The following is a 21,622-nucleotide window of genomic DNA, read 5'->3' on the forward strand; positions in this document are numbered from 1 at the left end:
ACCTGAGAGACATGCTGTTTTTCTTGTCTTGCACAAAGTACTACTTAATTTCTTCTTATGGATGTCAGGATATTCCTGGTTTATTCATCTTGTACTCTGATAGGAAAGGACATTTGTCCCTTATTGTATAACATCCTGCTAAATAAATAATAGGCACAGTATATTATATTTGTAGGATGAGTGTGGATACCAACCTAACCAGAAGGTGGTGCTACTAGACTATCTAGTAAAAGCTTACAATTTCTATAAAACACTTGTCTGCTTTAGTGTATGTGTAGCTCTTAAGCCACTTGCTTAATCAGTTCACATAACCTCTTGAGAACTAACATTTAAATTACAAGAATTATATTTATTTTCCATACTACGCAGCTCCAGTACTACAACAATTGAATTATTAAAAGAATATTCCAACACTGCCTTTGCACTTAGTGAAACAGGGATTTTTGCAGGAAGTGGGTGTGTTCATAGGATATGATTTAATGGTGATTAATGGATATTAGTGGACATATTTGTCGTATTATGTGACAGACATCTTTTGAAATTGTTCATTCCAAATGCAGAAGGTTTATTACAGCTCTTCAGGCTTGATATAGCTTTAATCGGCTCACGCCTCCCTTCCCGGCCCTCCGTATCTTTTAAAATATATTTTTAAAAAAACGATTTGAATTTATATATTTGTTTTTACTTTGGTCATCTGGAAAGCAACAGAGCTCCACCCTCCAGCCACCTCCTTTGCTTTCCCCAGCATACCTCCCCCAGACAAGCTGCTTGAGCCCAGAGCATTCTTTAGAAAGGAAAGGAAAGGAAAGGAAAGGAAAGGGGTTAGGGTACTTGGAAGCCAGAGCTCTACTGCTTCCCACCCACCAAAACTTAATTGGGGAAAAAAGAAAGAGTCGCTGCCTGCTAAGCTTGGGGGACTGTGGAGAGCAGTGGGGAGCAACAGGAAGGGTTGCTCCCTACTCCCCAGAGAAAGTGGGGGATGGGTGACCTAGAGAAAGAGAGTGTTTGTGGGGTGATCCAGAGAAAAAGTGTACGTGTGTTTTGGGGGTCTGATCCAGAGTGAAAAAGAGAGTGTGTGTTTTGGGGAGGATGGGTGATCCTAAGAGAAATGGGTAACTGGGGTGAGTAGAACTTGTGTGCTGGGACATTCGGGTGAGAGAAAGTTTGTTCAGGATTTCCCCCCTTTGAACACGAGAGAGAAGTGTGGATTCAAAGGAGTGTGTTTGTATTTTGAGAGAATGCTCTGACAATATTCCGTTGGTTGGGCAAGTTACTTGTCTTTTAGTATCACCATTTCTGTGAAATGACTGCTTTGTGACTGGCTGTGCCCCCCAGCAGGGGCGTTGCTAGAGTCTTAAAAGATCCAGCACGTCTAATAGATTACATACATACATAAGTTTGCACTGACCACCTACCCCATTTCAAGTCAGACCCCGATTCAGCATTTTGGAAAACATCCCATTTCTGCTCTGGCCAATTTGTAGTCGGACCACTTCAGCTCAGCACCAAACTTGAGTCAAGGTTTGGAAAAATGAGTCTTTATGATTCCTATTGACTACCATGGGAAATCAGAAAAAAACCTGTAACTTTTTTCTCTTGCTCAGAACTGGATAATTTCAGGCATAGTAGCCCCTAGAAGGGGATTACACCTGCCCAATGTCAGAAAAATAGGTGCAGGGTTTATATCTTGATATTCTTTTAAAGGGAACGCCAATAACGTTTTAATTCCTTGGAAGAATTGGATAAAAAATTCAGGATTCATTGCCCCATCAGAGGAGATCATGTCTGCCAAATTTCAGAATGCTAGCTGCAAGGGTTTTTGTTTTTCTGCAACCATGTGAACCCACTGTTCTCAAAGGCTTGAGTGAGAAGGAGAAAAAACAATCCTCTTGTCTGTTTGTATAAAGTCAAATACAGTTCAGAACTTACGTTGCCCAATAAAGAGAATTCTCTTTAAGAATTCCCCAAGATATGCTCTGGGTGGAATAAAGAAGGGAAGGGGGGAAGGGAAGGGAAGGGAAGGGGGGAAGGGGAGGGGGGGGGAAGGGGAGGGGAGGGAGGGGGGAAAGGGGGAAAGGGCAGGATAGGGGAGAGAAGAAGAATGGTGATTGGAAATGGGGGTGGGGGTGGGGGGTAGAGAGAATTCCCTAAGCCAAGTGGCTCTTTTCAGAGAGGAAGTACTTCAGAGGAATTTAGAAGGCTGTGGAGGGTTTGTAAGGATTGCACATACTTAAATGAACTTTATGAGGTGAGGTGGCTGAGGGCTTTTTCTAGCTTTTTTAAAACTGTAGAACCTATTTAAAAGCCCGATCAGTTTCTCGATCATGACGCCACATAGTCCTAACCCTCCCTTTGGGATTATTTGAGTCCTACAGCTATTTAGGAGAAATTAAAGTTGAGAAGAAGAAAGAAGTTTGTGGAGGCTGATTGGATCCTTTGCTGTACTGAAGCTACTAAACTTCTGCAGAAGCCAAAGGTTCCAGTTTGGGGCAGTAAAATCAGATGCTATGTGAAATACCAGTATTTCACATGGAGCTCTTTCTTCCCTTCCTTCTCCCTCTTCAAAATTTCATTGCAGGCAAGCTCCCAACAGTGGGCATGTAAGAGCAGAAAAGAAAAGTAGGGGGAGAGAGGTTTTTTGCACCTCAAAAAAAACCCCCTACACCAGAGATTAGAGATAGTGACCTCCCAATGGTCACCTTAAACACCTTCTGATTAGGATCTCTAATCCCCTGGGTGACTTGAAATTTTTTACTTTTTGTTTTAGACTTTGAGAAAAGGAAAAATATACCTATGGCTAGGTCCACTGGACCTAACTGTCTGAAATTTGGTGGGCTCAGTCAGCTGAATAGGGCCTGCTAGGTCCCCAAATTCCATGAATTTATGTGGAAGCACAAAAAATTATAGCTCTTTACTTTGACAGATTTTCTTGGAAAAAGCAAATTTTACCTATGACTAGCACAAAAGTCACTGGACATAACTGTCTGAAATTTGGCAGGCTCAGTCATCTCTATGGGGCCTGGCAGGTCCCCAAATTCCATGCATTTATGTGGAAGCACAAAAAAAAATAGCTCTTTGCTTTGACAGATTTTCTTGAAAATAGCAGATTTTACCTGTGACTCGCACAAAAGCCACTGGACATAATTGCCTGAAATTTGGCATTGAAATTCAATCAATTCCATGGGGGTTTCCAAGCCTCCAGACGTCATGTATTTATCATACAAACTAAAAAAGTTAGGGTCGTTTTTGTTTTCCAGTGCAACTCAAAAGGGAAAATGTTAAAAAAAAAATGGCAGTTGGGACAGCTCAAAAGATCCGGGGCACAGCTCAAAAAAGATCCAGGGCCCGTGCCCAGGTGGGCCTTCCCAACAATGCCCCTGTACTCCAGCATCCATTTTGTGAATGGTCACCCTCTCTGGCAGCCATTTTGTGACAACACCCATTAAAATTTCTCAAAATTCCAAATGTTCCCAATGGCCCCAAAAGGTTGGAGATTCCTGTCTTAAATCATCATAATTGAAAATGTGATGAATTTCGCCTTCTTGCCACAGTTTCAGTCATGGAGTATTTATAGCTCTTGCACTTTCTCGTTTGTGTCTGCAGTGGAGTACCTCAAAAATACTTTTAAAATAATGAGAGCTGGCACTTGGTGGAATCTGGGAAAAGTAGCTTGCTCAAAAGTGCTTGCACTGCATGTTGACCATTTTTGCAGTACAGACATAAAAAGTAAAAACTGACTTAATTTCTTTGGTCTATAGCAGAGCAATCTTGAATGGGAAGTACCATCCAAGTAATGCTAAAGCAGAACAGAGGCCGGTAACCAGTGGTGACCAGCCAGCTCGCATAAGGGAGCTCTGCTGACCTGCTCCAATTCCAGAAATGAACATTTCTGCTAAATCTCTGTTGTACAAGTGGTAGGTGCTGCTTGTGCAATGGGGGCTGGGGCTGTCCACTCACAGAATGGAAGCAACTGTGGGCCCTGCTCACGGATGGGAAACATTGGATACTACCCTTTGTATGCTTTCCTGTGGTGTAAGGGTTTATAGCTTATTCCTGTGGAATGATAAATGTTAAAATTCATCACTTATCTCCCTGTATGAGAGGACAATTAAAATAATTAAATCTTACAAAGATATAACACTGCAATAAAACTTATTGCAGGCATGAGATCTGTCATAATCTAGGTACTGTACCCTCAAATTGTCAGAAATAAGTATGAATGTAAGAACTTATGGAGTATCATTTTCCATGTGGAAAGGAGATTGCTGGATTCGGTGTTTGCTCTAATGTTGATCTTATGTTTTTGATATTGAAGAACGATATGACAACGGTACGATTACGGTGGGAAGAAATTCTCATGCCATTGCTGAAAAAATATAAATTGAATATAACATGGGGTGATCAGGATCTTCTGAACATTATGTTTTTTCATAATCCAGGTAAACTGCTTTTTCTGTTTAGAATGATGTTTGAATGACACATCTCAATAGGCTATTGGTGTTTGGGTCACAAAATGTTTTATTTCAATTTAGTTTTTATGAGTTCTTTACATTTATGTTCTAATTAGGTTTCCGTTTGACTGAATCACCAAATTCTGTTTTGGGTGAAATTTATTGGCCTTTAGAGGATTGCCAATATGATGAAGCTTAAGGATACTGTATATATGTCCATTTGTTAAGGTCTTAATCTGTTCAGTTAAAATGTCCAGTAGGGTATAGGATAACAGCAATACCAAAAAGAAAATTGGAACTAATTAAGAGTTTACCTATAATCACTGTGTTGTGGGTTTTTTTTCTGCACAGAAAGTCTTTTTGTTTTTCCTTGCCAATGGAACTATCGGCCAGACCACTGTATTTATGGAAGCAATTGCCAGGAGGCTGAAAAGGAAGGAATATTCATCCTTCATGGAAACAGAGGTGTTTACCATGATGATAAACAACCAGCTTTTCGAGCTTTGTATGATGCAATAAAAAATGTAAGCATTTGAATCTCTTAATTTCAGCTAGGAAATGACCTCTATCTATATTAATGCTAACTTCTAGGATTAAAAACAATTATTTTAAATCTAACTATCATCCTTTTAACTTCTCAATTAACTTTTGTATAAGAACAAGCCTTCTAGTTTTAACTGTATTTCACCCACAGTTATCAGTTAACGTGCAAAGTGTAAGTTCCAAAAACTGACGTTTAAGGAAACAAGGTGTATAAGAGATGTTAGTGTCTAAGAACAGCGTACGTATGTAATGTTAGATAAGTTTTGAAAGGAAGTGAGATTGTAGGGTTACTGAAGTTTTGAGTGTATAAGCTTAGTTTCGGATGCAGAAGGTTTCAAACACATACTGGTTTCCATTATCGGAGGGGGGGAGAGAGAGAGAGAGAGAGAGAGAGAAGGGCAGAACTACATGTATTCATATTACTCAGTGTTGTACCACTTGGCTGCAATCCTGGATGGACTTAAGCTTATTTAAATTTAAAGTAGGCCCTAAAACAGCCTTCCCCAGCTGGGTACCCTCCAGGCGTTTTGGACTACAACTCCCAGGATGCCTGCCCATTGACCATTCTGGTTGGGGCTGATGGGAAATGAAGTCCAAGATATCACGAGGACACTATGTTGGGGCAGGCTGTTCTAGAAGAATTTCGCTGTTGCATAATGCTGTAGTAAATGCTTGCAGTATCAGAGCTACTGTGATGGACCAAACTGAGGCTACCATAAGTGTTGTGACAATTCTTCTTTTCCCATTTTACTGCTGAAATTAGTAAGTTATGCTTGGATACTGAAAACCTCAATTTTATTTCTCCCCAACTCTTATTCCTGTCTCATATCTGTATAATTTAGTTACTTTAATTTGTGCAGTTTATAAATGCATGTACAGGTCTTTCATGCTTGGCAGAAATGTTCAGCTTTCTTGTTCTGCAAATAAAGTTTCTAATAAACTATTTATCAGTATTTCAGCTTCCTCACTGAAGAGCTGTAAAATGCAGCAATGTTGCTTATTTTAATGCTCATCCTATCTTGTATATAACCTTCAAAGATCAATAGTATATTTTAATGGTGCTTTGTTGCATGTTGTCATATAGGTATAAAAATGAAGAAAAGTACTACTGGGGGCCTTAGAATACACTACACCGAAAGAAAATGTGGTCTCATAAAAATACAATTTCTTTGTTCCTTTGGGTATTGCTAGAAAAATATTAAGAAAAGAAAATCTCTCCGCTTTATTTATGATCAGTTTTTGTTTATGCAGGAGGCACAGAAAAGATGTAGATCAATACTGACCTGATGCCAGCAAGATTAGCAAAATTATTTTATTTTGAAATGTTGGGTTTGCATATCACTTTTTTTTTTAATACAGTAAAATAACCTGTAACTCTGGATTAATGACTGTTTTTACTTCAGGTTTCCATTAAATACTGTGTGTGCTTGTTCATAATTCAGTTTAATGAAAGTGCCCCATCTTTAATGGTACTATAGATTACTCTTTTTGTACTGTTTCAACTCAATAAGAGCCATATATTATTTTAAAGAATGGCATACTGAGATAATTATACACATTTCAGGCCAAAGCTACAACATGGCAGGCCTGTGATCATGTAAATTAACCCATTAATTTACATGTCTGACACTCATTTTTAGATTTGTTTCCCTGAATGTTGATGTTGATTAAAAAAAAAAAAATCCAGGCTCAACCATTTTGCATTCATTTAAGTTGACATTAATTGGATGTTTTGAGTAATCAAAATATATTGCAAACTTGCCAAAGGAAGACTTTATGTATTGCACTCTGTATTAAGAATATTGTCAAGTGTTTATTGCTTCTTGTCTTTGTATTTCCCATATTTAGAAAGAAACTTTCATAGAACAGAATATTTAGTGTAATAATGGAAAACAGTTTCAGAACTGTTTCAAAAAAGATAGTACTGTTGGAATGGCATTGTTAATACAGTATTTTTAATTTCCTCTTCCAGTATTCATTCGGTGATGACCTGGTACATGCCTTGCTGCTACCCCTTGAACTGGAACTACAAAAGACACAGCATACTTACTGTGGAAGAATATACAAAATGTTCATAAAGCAGCTAACAAAAAGCATAAGGGATATTTATGATAGAAGATCTAAGGGAAGGTGATCATTATAGGCTTTCCAAACTTCTGAATTAAACAAGACAAATGTGGGAGAATATATGATGCCTGTAGGATATTCATGAAAGAAATGGCATATTTTTCAAATCAGTTCTTATATTCCCAGATGTATATCCCAGTGTGGACAAAATGAAGATGCTGATCATCTTGAAGGATTCTTTGCAGGAAAAAAGCATACAGTGGAGAATGTTTGAAGTTTAGTTAGTACACATTTTCATTACAGTGAATAAGTGTTACTGGGTTTTATATTCAGGTTTATTTTACATAATTCAGTTGCTTTTAAACCTCAAATGAATCAGATAAAAATGAAGGTCTTTATACTTGAGGAATGACAGTATATTTTGTCATACCTAATCTCAAATTCTGCTGAACTGTGAATGTAGCAATAATGGAGTCAGCACTAACCTCACTTTAAAAATGTGAGAATAAGTTGTTTACAAAGCTAAGAAGTTATTCTATTTTCAGAGGAATGTGATATGACTGATGACAATCTATATGTGCCTTTGTTTTCATCTCTTTATATTTTAAAATATTTTGACAATCATGTTTTACATATTAGCTGTAAACTGCACATGATATACACAGGACATCCACTCCAAACAAGGATACATAGTGGAAAGAAACCCTAGTTCATCTGTGGTTCATGATACATTGCTATAAACAGAACAGCTGGGATCTAAAGAGCAAAATAGGCACACTAAAGAGCTTGGCATGGGCATGCCGAATGGGCCTTCCTTCTCCCCCCCCCCCCCCGCCCCCTTTGAACAACAAAGCCTCTTGCCATATGGCAGACTGAGTCTGGAAGGCCCAACAGTGCCAAAAGCAATATGCTATATGGCACGGAGGCTGTGGTTTGAGAAGTATAAGCCCAAACCTCTTAGGTGCACAGAACTAGTGGTGTGATTGTTTGGATCCTGGCCAACATTACAACATGGTTGAGCCAAAATGATATGGCTGGATTTTTTCTTACTAAGGTGGAATGTGATGTATAGATACTTATCAATATAGTTTTAATTAAATTTGAATAAAATTTTTGTATGACTTTATTAGCCATTCTGGAAGGAAAAACTATATTGTGAAATATACTGTCGTTTATTATGAAGTATTATATTAGTATCTGAATCCTAATAGTTAAAGCCTAGTGCATTCTTAGTATTCACAAAAATCCACGTAAATATAGGGTGATGCTATATGGATTATTATGTTGCAGTTGTTTGCTCACCAAATAGTTAATGTGTATTTGGCAACAAAGCTTTAAAATGTTTGGCCAGAATAGTGTTACTGTTATAAACTTCTTATTTCAGTGGAACCATTGTGGCCATTCCATTATGTGGCACGCTGGGTACAATGTTTGTTTAGAAGAAAAATGTTTGCTCTAATAATAGTAGTTCCTGCAATATATTTTATTTCATAAACTGCTATTTTTATTATAATACTTGAGTTGCAATTATACATATACTGGGAATGAACCTAGTAATATGTGAGCATTTTTGCAGCTCGTCCAGCTGGATCCTGCTTCCTTAGACATTTTACTATTTTGCCATGCATTGACATCTCAGCACCCCGACAGCATTCATTCACAGCTGCTGAAAACTGGGGATTAAAAAAATGTAGTGCACTTTTATTCTCCTTGCTGTAGCTGCTAGTCCGTAATGCAGAGAACATTTAGAAAAGGGCATATCGTGAGCTGTGAACTTCTGCAAAATGTTGCAGTGTATCGCATCTAACGGGAATGCTCCTCCTGTTCAGGGTTCCATCCAGCCATTCGCTCTGAGCAGGGCATTCCACTCCTTCCTCCTACCCACCTACACACAGTTTTCTTTTCCAACTGGTACTCAACATTCTGTGGCTAGTGTGCATGCTTGGCCTTCTTTGGACTGTAGTCCATTTTAGGGTTTTATATAGTATTTGTGCAAACCATGGGCTTCCTCTGAGCATGCTGATGCCTTCCTCTTTTTTTGTCAGTGGCCATGTTTTGGCTTTAAACCTGTCCACTTTCACTTTGAGTCCACTATTAGAGAGATGATAATTAACTGGTGAAAATTAACTGTACATTTTCAGGTTTAATAGTGTGACCTAGCTTTAAATATTTTACATTCTTCAGTTCACAAGTATTTAAAAGACAGAGCACAAAGCATGCTTTGCTATTTTGAAAAATAACTTGATTATTGACTAGAAATCAGCTATCAGTCCTATTTACCATTCTTTGAAATGTTGTTAGTGCATCATTCACTAGAACTAATACACTAAGAGTAATAAAATCTTCATATTTTGAAAGCTAGCAGTTGGTTTACTGAGAGGCATTACTTTATCTGCTTTGTGATTTGCTCCTGAAAGTATAGATCTCAAGGTCCAATTAAGCACATTGATCATTAATGTGTGTTTTGACAGCTTGCTAAAAGAAAAGCTCATTTTAATACTGAAAAGCTAGTTTAATACTGAAAAGTGGATATAGATGAAAGGTTAAATTCTTATGAAGTCACACTATTATTTTAGATAAATATAATGTATATATTTTAGTTCTGTTAGAAAATAAACAGAATTGGAGGCCTGCTGATGTCCATGCAAAGCATTGTTACAACTGTTTTACATAAACTGTTTTCTATTGCTCTGTTTCTTGCATCTTCTTTTAAGACCTAACTAGTGGTTCAAATATCTGACATGTGCTTTATAACCTCAAGGTGTTTCAAATTCCTCCTCCTATAAAGGTTTAGCCAACCCAACATCTTATAGCTCATGCACAGATATTCATGCCAAGTGTGTACAGTAGACAACTACCGAGGTAATATGTGTTGGCATCTTTAGTTTCATCTTCAGGAAGTAAGGGGAAATGGCATAAAGGGAATAGTGGTAACTGACTGGAACTGTGATTCTCTAGTCCTGTGTGGGCTTGTTAAATTCCAAGGTTCCTGTAAGGATACTGAAAGCTGCAAATTCTGTTGTATTGAGTGATTGCATAGATATGCATATATGTCATTTTCTTGAAGTTTGTGTGCTCTTATATTTGATTAGATGATTCCCTCTCAGATTACAGTTTGAGGCATAGCTTTGCAAAATAAGACTCATCGTCCATAAAACTCGAAACAAAATGCAAGGGTGGGGAGCGTAAGCACAGAACCAGGAGATTAAACAAACGCACACATATGTACATGGTAAGATACCAGATCAGATTCATTCTTGAGGCTTGCTTCCATGCTTTTCTTCCATAAAAGTATCTTGTGTGCTTCTTTACTGTAGTTCATGCCTTCTCACCAAACCCCTCAGAATAGGTTGGAGAGAAACATTTTTTGTTTCATTGCATTGACCTGCGAGCATCACAGTCACTTGAGGATAAACATACCATACCCTAACTTTACAGATTATTTTACAACACCTAGATCCCTGGAATCATCAAGGAGGTAGGATAGTCAGCTGCTTGCAATCACACCTGTAACTGGGAAGGGAGTTAATCTCAAATGCTGGTTGTATTCTGATAGTGGTAGATCATTCCCCAAATACCCTGCCCCCCATATATGTCAAATTGTATGATCTTTTAAGGGGAAAGGTTAGAGTCTTATTGAGTCATTTGGACAATATCCTGGAATTTATATCTCAGCGAGGGTATGACAGAGCGTATGAGACAGAGAAGCATTTTTTCTTTCAGTACACCATTGGAAGGGGCCCAATTTAATATTATTTATAGATAGTATATAATTCCACAAAGAATGAATAGGACATATAGAACGAATATCTGTGTAGGGGTTGGAAATGTGGAATGATGAATGCAGACCTATATGTTATGTAGTTGCCCCAAAGTTCAAAGTTACTAGGCTTGAGTCACACAAATAAAAGCAAAGGATCAGTTTGAGATGTGATGCATAGGAGTAGTGTTGTAGGAAGCCTCCTTATACTGAGTCAGATTGTTGGTTCATCTAGCCCAGTATTATCGACACTGACTGGGAGCAGTTCTCCAGTGTTTCAGGCAGGATTTTTCCACCCCTACCTGGAGATTCTGGGAATTGAACGTGGGATCTTCTGAATGCAATGCATGTGCTCTACTTACTGAGCTACAGTCCCTCCTGTACAGTGTTCATCACTGCCCTTTACCCCCCCCCCCACTCTACCGTATTTTGTTTAAGAGCACTGTCAAACAGGAAACACAAGATACAAGTGAGGGGCAGTGGAATGGAAGAGGGCATGGCTGGCGGACTGGAACCCGGAACAGGAGCCCTCCACATTGCAACATTTTGTTGTAGGTCCCACATGTACTAAGTTCATTCAGATGATCAAGCCAAAGGGGCCTTCTGGCTTGGACTCCCTCAGTGGTTTCCTTGGGACAAAAAGTGTTCAGTCATCCATCTGGAGGCTACGCTTGCTGAGTAACATGCAAGTTATCTGAGGATCTAATACTGAAGGCCTAGGAATGCCTAAATGATAAAACAGTTTGCTCCTAGTTCCTTAGACGTTCTTTGCCATCATCATCACTATCACTTCATAGATACTGGACAAAAAGAAAAAGAATTACACAGTGCCACCTTTCACAACAGTATCTTGCTGCTCTGGTTCCTCCCCATCCCCCCCCCCCACGTCCCTTATAAATGCTTCTGTATGATCAGTCCATTCAGCAAATCTAATTCTCTTCTTGGCTGAAGATTTATTACCTCTTGTCATAGAAAGCTGAATCTGTTAAAAGTATTTGTTTAGGGTCAGCTTCAACTAATGCAAATGCCTACTAACTGCTGGAGTCACTCAGAACAGATATGGAGTAAGGGAACTAATGCAGGCAGATTCTTCTTGATTCCATGTGGCCTTTCAGAATTGAACATCTGTTATGTCAGTTGTCTAAAGCTTATACTTAAGCGTTTTGGTGACTTGGGTGAAATTCAGGAGTTTTTAAAAATGCCCATGCTAGATCTTAAATCTCTTTGACCTGGGAGCCCTTTTCTAACTATCCTGTATGGCCGTTTTTTCTTTTCCTTTTTTGAGCTCTTAAGAGTCTATCTCATCCCCATGTCATCTTGCTGCAGGTGAGCATCCTGCTGCTGTGAACATCAGTCAGTTCATGGGCTTGACCAGCCAAAGCTTCTCACTTGAGTCATTGGACTATCAGTCCCTTGTTTACTTCTTGCTGTTCTAAGACCCAAATAAATTGTATCATAGTGTCGTGAAACAGCCTTCAGATACCATGACACAAATAAGTACATTTTGCTTCTCTTCCTCTCAGCGCATTTCCTTTGAGCTAGATTATATATCAGGGCAAGGGAACATCACTCCCATTTGCAGCAAAATGTGGATAGGGTGTGTGGAAAGGTACGACCAACCACCAGTGTGCTTGATCCTTGCCATTCATGGTGAAAAACATCTATCAGAAGGGGGCTGGACACTTGAGTTCTGTGCAGGAGGAAGCATGCATTTTGTAGTGTGTGAGGGCCAGTTTGCATGTTCATATGGACTGGCTGAATGCTATATGGTACTGGGTTAATTTTTTTGTAAGTGAAAGGAACATATGAGCCACAAAGGTTACAACTTAGTTAAAGCTTCAGTCAGTAGTCTACCTTTTCCATAACTGTGGTCTAACTTTTGATACCAGCAAAGGATTGCTACCAGGTCATTCTGACACAACAGTATTTAATGAAAAGATAACCTTTCTCTTTCCCGCCCCACCCCACAGCTTTTTGGTTATTTGTAATATTCTTAGCCTTTTTTCATATGATTAAAATTATAAAAACCAGCTGAGATGTGCAATTTATGAGGGTGGCCTACTGCGTTTTCACTACCCTCATGTTCAGTTCTGGGGAGGTCAATTTGCGTTTCATTCTGCCTTCAGTTCATTAACATCATATCCCCATTCACATAATTACAGACTTGGCTACAAAGGATTCAGTTTTTCTTTTATGTTCATCTCTTATGAATCTTAATGTTCAGTCAGCCATTCGTGTACACATCTTAACGGAGCAATTCATGTTAAATCAATTTATATTACTCATGTAAATTTTTTTGGAAGAAATATATATAGGAAAGTGGATGTAGAAATTCCCCTAAATTACAAAAACTGTTGAATTCACAGTTCTTTAGAGCACTTTTTAAAAAAGCTTTCAAGAAAATGGAAGATATTGAATCAGTTTTTTACTCCTAATTTGAGAGTGTAGGAAATTAAAAATTAATTAAGCTGGATGTTTTATCTTTATATTGCTATCCTACAATGCCTCGTTGAGCAGCTGTATCTAGAGACCCATGCTGCTTGAATGTTGTAATCTCAAAAAACTTCGAACCACTGTGTAAAAGACAGTAGGGCTGGTCCCTTGTTTTCATATTTCTTTTGCATATTTAAAATTATTCCCATCTGAGTGTTTTCCAACCCCCTCCAAGGTAGGCAGTATGCTGAATGAGAACTGTTGCATATGGAAGAAGAGGTAGAGAATGGTGTTCCTCTTGTTTAAAGTGTTCAGTAGGGGTTTAGGTATGTTAGTTGTGTAGACATTTTTATTAGCCATTTCTGAGGAGGCAATACATTTGAAACGAATAAACATACATTTGTTTAGGTGGCCTTAGAAAAATCATATGAATGATTAGCTTCTGCTAGAACAGCCTTCCATCTGAAGAAAGACTGAAAAGTGCTTCTAGACAGGGGGTGTTTTCAATGTTAGGTATATTGAATCGGCACACGTGGTACTCATAAACCACACAGGGACCACAGTGATCTGCGTGCTGATGGCAGCTAATCTCAATAGCAGACTGGGGTCTAGAAGGTTAAACACTGGTAGAACATCTCAAAACAGTAATAGTTTAAAATCCCCCCAAATTTAAATTTAAAACAAAGTGGGAAGGGGTTTGTAGAATTAGAGCCTGGGTGTAGAATTAGAGGGTGAATCCAGACTTGGGAGTAAGTAAATCACAACTCACTGTGGTTCCATTGATTTCAATGGGTCTCCTTTAAGTCTGGATCCAAACCTAGAGAGAGAAAGAGAGAAGGAGCCAGCGAGAGAGAGAAGAGCCAGAGATATGGATGGATGGAAGGAAGAGCCAGAGAGGAGAGGAGCCAGACACACACACATACTGGAAGGAAGGCCAGAAAAAGAGAGATAGGAGCCAGTGAGATGAATGGAAGAGCCAGAGAAAGGAGAGGAGCCACAGAGAAGGGGAGAGAGAGAGGGAGAGAGGGATGAAAGGCTTTATTGTTTTTTTAAATAACCTCTACTGGACAATAGTGGTACAATATCTCTTAAAAGTTTTTTTTTTCTTCCAGGGACACCCCAGGAAACAATCAGAGTGGGACAAAATATTTCACTTACATTCACATTCTGCCTCTTGCACACAGAAGTGGTCTTCCATTGCAACTGACTAGAATGGTGGAAATAGCTGGAGTTTGGGGAGGAGAAGAATGGTTTTTGCCATATATCTTTGGTATTACCTTTATGGACTATAGTAGGATTTATTAATTAACTAAATCTATATCCCACCTTTTCACTAAAGTTAGTGCTCAGGGTAGCTAACAATAAAATAATAATAAATTACAAATAAAATAACATTTATTTGTTATAGTAACTAACTATAGTTACTATAATTATAATTAAAACACTATAACTCATGAACTAAAAACACATCCCATATGGGTGATAGCTGAAATGTAATAAAATCCAAACGTGGTTCAAATAATAGATAACAAAATATTGCTACACTATCTGTCATAAGTGGAGAAGATGTCAATAAATGTGTGTTGACAGAGGAGTCCCTTTCTTGACTGTTGTTGCTCTTTATGGAGAAATGTCAAGACGCAATCACAGTTTGCCCCTCTTATATTGAAGATGCAAGAATTTTTATGCAGCAGTTTTTGAATATTTGAGGTGATGGAATTGTAGGCAAACTCCTCCATCTATTACGACGTAGAGGCACTCATCATCTTAAACAATTATTGAACAAGCTGAAGCAATTATTAACTGGGCAAATAGTTTACCATCAGGACTAAACTATCCAATGTATGTTTTTTTAAAGCATTTAATTTATAGGCTTTGAAAAGGTTGGAAAATCCATTTTTAAATATGCTCAGTATAGTTTAAGACCGATAAAACAGTCTTGAGAACATTTTCCATGATCATAAGGACATCCGATTATGCAGTTGCCCAATACATTTCTAGGCTGGGTTGATTTCAGACTAACTGACCGAATCTGGACCCAACCCATACTAATGTTCTCTAGCTGTATCACACCCTCTCTGTAAAAGTCATTCACACAAACTATGCTAACCAACATGATGAAGGTTAATAACCATGGTAACTAAGCATATACAAACAGTATTTAAAACTGATTCATATGTGAATCAGACTTTAAGCCAGTATTTCTGTATGAAAAGATGGGAGTGGGCAGTCTTAACCTGCTCACTGAAGGTACTGGTGGCTTCAGGATTAAGAATGGGGAGCAATCAGCACCCAAAGGTTTGTACTACTTGAGAATGCTTACTGTCTCTGCCTGTCTTGGTTGCCCTGGGCAAAGCAATAATGGCAGCACTGTTGGGGTGACACTCCTGTGGCCTGCTTTACGTTCCTGGCAAGGCCCTTTCCAACCTCTGGAGCTAACTGCAACTTAAGTGTCCTGTACACTTGCTGCTTGCAGTGGTTACCATCAGCTGAATCCTAGTCGGATCATTTCTGGTGATGTAGCCAATCACAAGGAAACATAGCAACCAGGCTTTGCAGCTACACGAGCTAGTGCAAGCGGCAGGGAAAGGGGTGGATACAAATGGGAAGGAAAGAGGCTGAGACTCTGGGGCAATCTACATGGTGATGATTTCTGAAGCGTTTTGTGAATTATATCCGGATTTTCATGAAATTGCTTTGGTCCATCAGCACCACGCAGAGCAAGAAAAGAGTATACACTAAAAAACCACTTTCACGGGTCACACAGCACTTGAAACTGCCATACTTCAGGGTTGGGTGGGTGTAGTCCAGTGAGTAGAACTGAACATCATCAACCACTTAGGTGCTGCTCAGCCAGCGAGAGACGCTTGTTCCCTGCCATGTCCCAGCTCAGGGAAGTTTAATGGAAGTGCTGAATTAAGCCCCTGTAGTTTACCCCACACTTCTCTCATCCACCACTGGGATATTGTGAAATGCTAAAAGAGCACTACTGCGATATTGTGAGTGGTTAAAATAGCGCCGTTACAGATTGTGAATGGGTAAAGCAGGCTAGTGTGATATTGTGAATGGTTAAAACAGTGCTACAGTGATACTGTGAATGGGAAAATGACGTTACTGAAAAGTGAACAGTTAAAACACTGCTACTGTGATACTGTGAATGGTTAAAACAGCACTACTGTGAAGTAGTAGGGAAAGGAAGTATCCAAAAGTGTTCTACTGCGAATGGGGGAAAAGAGGGAATGAGGGGGAGGGATGGCCCCACCCCTTGACCATCACTGCCAGGTCACAGAAACACTCCTAGGCATGCCCAAAATTTAATGTGGGGGGACGAGGCACATTGCAGCAGAACCACGTGGAAGCCGCATTTAAGGAAAGCAACGCACTAAAATGACTTTGTGAAAATGCGCAGTTTCCAGAGGGAAGCCGCAGGGCTGCTGCAGACTGGTGACAGCATCATATGTCATGAACGACCCTGATGTGCTGTTGCTCCACACTGAATTGGCTGTGTAGATTGGGCCTCTGATAGCCCTGCATGGTTCAATTTGCCTAATTGACAAACAGGGCTTTAGGGTAAATGTATGTACTCGTGGCTTTGATGATAAGATTTATGTTGCATAGTACGTTGTTTGTGAAAGCAGACATAAATCTGAGTGTTGGACAGGTGGCGTAGTATAACCTCTCTAACTGGATAATTTATTCTTGTTGCTGTCTGATGAAAGAGCCTGTGAATACTTTCAACTTTAGCATGCATTAAGCAAAGTTTCTTCATCAATGAATAATGCATTTTGCTGGGGAAAAGTACTGTAGAATGCATATCAGCTCTCAACATACTAACATGTAGAATGACTTTCAGAATTACATCACAGCTTGGGGCATGAGATCTTTTTCAGCTATATATCATTAGCTAGGGATACTGCAAGGTAGAATGTTTCTGAAGAGGTGGAAATGTTTCCTTATTAATGTTCAAACCCATTCATTCAAATGTGTGCGTGTGCTTACCTTTGTGTATAGAAATCAGACACTATCGTAAGAATGTTGTCAAGGGCTCCTTGGAGGTCTCTCTCAGTATAAACCAGTAGCCAAGTCCAGACACAGACAAAGGGATTCTTTTCAAAGCTTTATTCCTCTTTTACAACTTAACAACTCTACTGTTAGCAGCTAGGTATGAGCAGCTGAGTACCTATGCCCTAAGTTGGAACAGTTGGTTCCCGTCTGAAGGAGAATCACTGGCAGACCTTGAACTTATGGGCTAGGGAGAGTGCCTCCCCTTTTCCCTTGGATCCTCTGGGTGCAACCGTTGTTTGCGCGCCAACCGGGCACTATGCCTCCTTTCCGTGCCCTCCATTTGGTGCCGTTCCCTGAGTCGGCGTTGCGCGTCCAGCAAGTCTGCTTCCCACGCTCTCTCACTCCTGGGACTGCTATCTATGCTAGGAATGCCGGTGGGAGGAATCTTTGTCAGCTGTTGGCCCTGGGAAGGATGAGCGCGCTCCTCTCCCAGGAGCGGCTGCTCTTCCTCAGAATAAGAACTACTCTGGGATTCTATGGGCTCAGTGTCCACCCTGACATCATCCCCGCTCCCATGAGGCCCCCCCTCGTGCTCCTCCCCTGGGGCCCCGGGGAGGACAGCTGGTGGAAGCGCCTCAGCAGCAACGGAGCATGCACATTTTCCGCGGGTTCCCAGGATTGCTCATCAGGCCCGTACCCCTTCCAGTCCACCAGATATTGCAAGCGGCCGCGAGAAAGGCGGGAGTCCAGAATCTCCAAGACCTCAAACTCTTCCTCCCCCTCCACCAGCACTGGCGGCGGGGGGGGGGAGCCGACTGAGCGATGAGGGTCGCCAGAAACCAGGGGGGACAGCAAGGACCGAAGAAAAACGGGATGGATCTTCATGGAGCGGGGGAGAGCCAGGCGAAAAGCAACAGGGTTAATCTGGGCCGTAATCTGGAAAGGCCCCGTGTGGCAAGGCACGAGCTTCTTTGCGGGCGAGTGAGAGGGGAAGTATTGGGTGGACAACCAAACCCAGTCCCCTGGTTGCAGAGACGGACCCGGCTGGTGCCACTGGTCCGCAGAGGCCTTGTAGGCTGTCTTGGCTTGCTCGAGGGGTGGTGTACTGCTCTCAACTCCTCTAAAAAGTCATGGGCCGCTGGCACTGAAGAGGGAGCTAGGGTGGACGGGAAAACCTTGGGGTGGTAACCAAAATTGGCAAAAAATGGAGTTTGGTGGGTGGAAGCATGGCAGGCATTGTTATAAGCAAATTCTGTGAGAGGCAGCAAGGAAAACCAGTCATCTTGCTGGTAATTGACAACAGCGCAAATACTGCTCCAGAGTCGCATTGGTGTGCTCAATCTGACCGTCCGTCTGTGGATGGTGAGCAGAGGAAAGACAGAGCGTCACATGGAGAAGCCCAAGTAGCTTTCTCCAGAAACGGGCAGTGAATTGGACCTCGAAATGAGACCCTCGGGCCATCCGTGGAGCCGGAAAACATGCGCCAAAAAATGCTCTGCCGTCTCCCTGGCGGTGGGCAACCCAGAGCAGGGGATGAAATGGGCCATCTTGGAAAACAAATCCACCACCACCAGAATGGTGGTCTTACCGTGTGAGCGAGGCAAGTCAGTGATGGAGTCAAGGGAGAGCAGTTTCCAAGGTCCTGAGGGGGTAGGCAGGGGTGAAACAAGCCTGTTGGCTTGCCTGAGGGGGACTTCGCCCGCTGGCAGGTTGGGCAGGAGGCGACATAGGACTTGATGTCCTGACACACACGAGGCCACCAAAAATCCCACGTCACTCCGTGCAGGGTCTTGGTGACGCCGAAATGCCCATCTGTGGGGGAGTCGTGGCACTGATGGAGGACCTCCTTGCGGAGGGGTCTAGAAGGCACATAGACCCAGCTGAAATGGTAAAGCAGGCCACCTCGCAAAGAGAAGGGGGTAGAGTGTGTGTGGGGGGGCAGAGGCTAGCCCGAATTCCTCCACCTTGGTGTGAACAAAAGCATCCTGAGCCTGAGAAGGAGTTCCTCCCAAGAATGAGGCAGCGCAGCTGCCGCCAGGCCTTGAGGGGGAAGAATCGGGGGGGGGGATTTTCCTCACTCCCTGGCTGGAGGTCAGGCTTACGTGAAAGAGCATCCACTTGTAGGTTGTTGGAGGCCTTCACATGGCAAATCTTAAGGTGGAACCGAGAAAAAAAAAGCGACCATCTAATCTGCCTATGGTTTAAGGCACGGGCTGTCTGAAGATGTTCGAGGTTGCGATGGTCAGTTCTAACTTTGACTGGGTGCTGTGCCCGCTCCAGGAGATGACGCCAGGTCTCCAAAGTGGACTTGATGGCCAGTTCCTTCTCCCAGATGGTATAATTTCTCTCAGACATGTTCAGTTTCCTGGAGTGGTAGGTGCAGGGTTGCAACCCGCCGCCCCCCCGATCTGGCTGAAAAAGCACCGCCCCCACTGCAAAGTCAGAGGCATCAGTTTGCACTACAAAAGGCTTCCGTGGGTCAGGATGTAACAGGATCGGCTCAGAACTGAAAAGCCTCTTAAGTTCCTCGAAAGCCTGTTGGGCCGATGCCGTCCAATGAGAAGGAGATTTCTTGTCCTTAAGGAGGTCTGTGAGAGGAGAAGTCAGCCGAGCAAAACTGGGCAGGAACTTTCTGTAAAAAAATTAGCAAAGCCCAGAAAATGTTGCAAGTCCTTCTTGGTGGATGGAGCCTGCCAGGAGAGGGCAGCCTGGACCTTTGCAGGATCCATCCTGATACCGTCAGGCGAGATAATGTAGCCAAGAAAGTCCAAAGAGGTTAGATCAAACACACATTTCTCCAGCTTGGCATAAAGATGGTTCTTGTGGAGGCGCTGGAGGACGGCGGAGACATGACACCGATGGGCGTGGGAGTCCTCAGAAAATATAAGTAAATCATCGAGATACACAATGAGGAAAGTGTCCAAATAGTCCCGGAAGATGGCATTCATAAAACGCGAAAACGTGGGGGGGGGGGCACAGACGAGCCCAAACGGCATCACTATGTATTCATACGCTCCGTACCGGGTCCCGAAAGAGGTCTTCCACTCATCCCCCTCCCGGATGCAAATGAGATTGTATGCACTACGCAGGTCCAACTTTGTGAAAATCTTGCTCGCCCCAGGCGCTCCAGCATCTCAGGTATGAGGGGGAGGGGGTACTTGTCAGGGATGAAGACCGAATTTAAATTTCTGAAATCGTGCACCGGGCAGAGTTCTCCAGATCGCTTGGCCACAAAGAAGGTAGCAGCGCAGGCGGGGGAGGAAGTCGGGCGAATGAAGCCGCATTTGAGATTCTTGTCCAAAAACTACCGCAGAGCTCAAAGTTCCGGCTCCGACATCAAATACAGCCAGCCAGCGGGGGGGATGGTCGCCCCCGGAATGAGGTTAATGGCACAGTCAAAAGGACGGTGGCGGGGGGAAGCTGGTCAGCCTCCTTCTTGTCAAACACATCCCGAAAAGCCGCATACTTCTCTGGGAGGATGACGGTAGCTGAAAGACTGCCAGAAGCAGACAAGGAGGGGGAGGAAAGGGTTAAGGCCTGGGCTGGGACTGGCGCCTCCTTTCCGCACCCTCCATTTGGTGCCGCTCCCTGCATCGGCGTCGCGCGTCCAGCAAGTCTGCTTCCCGCGCTCTCTCACTCCCGGGACTGCTATCTATTCTAGGAATGCTGGTGGGAGGAATCTCTGTCAACTGTTGGCCCTGGGAAGGATGAGCGCGCTCCTCTCCCAGGAGCGGCTGCTCTTCCTCAGAATCAGAACTACTCTGGGATTCTATGGGCTCAGTGTCCACCCTGACAAGTGTCCACACAAATAGTACATTGTTTCTTAGAGTGCTATATCTCCATACACATTTTTATTTTAGTCTCAATGACTCTGCCATAGGGAAAAACCTGACCATACTAAAAAATAGCGTGCCTGCTTGCTTGCTTGCTTGCTTGCTTGCTTGCTTATTTATTTATTTATTTATTTATCTATTTGTATACAGCTTGATATCCTAAGTTCCCTAAGCGGTTTACATAAAAATACATATAATACATATACATATGTTGTTGTTCAGTCGTTAAGTCGTGTCTGACCCTTTGTGACCCCATGGTCCATAGCACGCCAGGCCTTCCTGTCCTCCGCTCTTTCCTGGAGTGTGCTCAAGTTCATATTCATTGCATCGGTGATGCTATCTAGCCATCTCATCCTCTGCCGTCCCCTTCTCCTTTTGCCTTCAATGTTTCCCAGCATCAGGGTCTTTTCCAGGGAGTTTTCTCATCGCATTAGGTGGCCAAAATATTTGAGCTTCAGTATCTGTCCTTCCAATGAGCAGTCAGGGTTGATTTCCTTTACAATGGACTGATTTGACCTCCTTGCAGTCCA

The 21,622-nt window shown here is 42.0% G+C and overlaps 1 protein-coding gene across 2 annotated transcripts in view; it reads left to right on the forward strand.

Moving 5' to 3' along the window:
- Positions 1 to 9,754, forward strand: part of GXYLT1 (glucoside xylosyltransferase 1) — a 39,923-nt gene extending 30,169 nt beyond the window's left edge. For both annotated transcript variants that reach the window (XM_084810700.1, XM_084810701.1), the window contains 3 exons: positions 4,316 to 4,439; positions 4,803 to 4,975; positions 6,967 to 9,754. In XM_084810700.1, the coding sequence (XP_084666826.1) occupies positions 4,316 to 4,439; positions 4,803 to 4,975; positions 6,967 to 7,128 (459 nt within the window). In that variant the 3' untranslated portion in view covers positions 7,129 to 9,754. The remainder of the gene's footprint in view (positions 1 to 4,315; positions 4,440 to 4,802; positions 4,976 to 6,966) is intronic.
- The last annotated feature ends 11,868 nt before the right edge of the window (positions 9,755 to 21,622 follow it).

This window comes from Heloderma suspectum, chromosome 7 (assembly GCF_057233095.1).
Source record: "Heloderma suspectum isolate Gila_16-S chromosome 7, 16-S_ref, whole genome shotgun sequence".
Taxonomy (NCBI): domain Eukaryota; kingdom Metazoa; phylum Chordata; class Lepidosauria; order Squamata; family Helodermatidae; genus Heloderma; species Heloderma suspectum.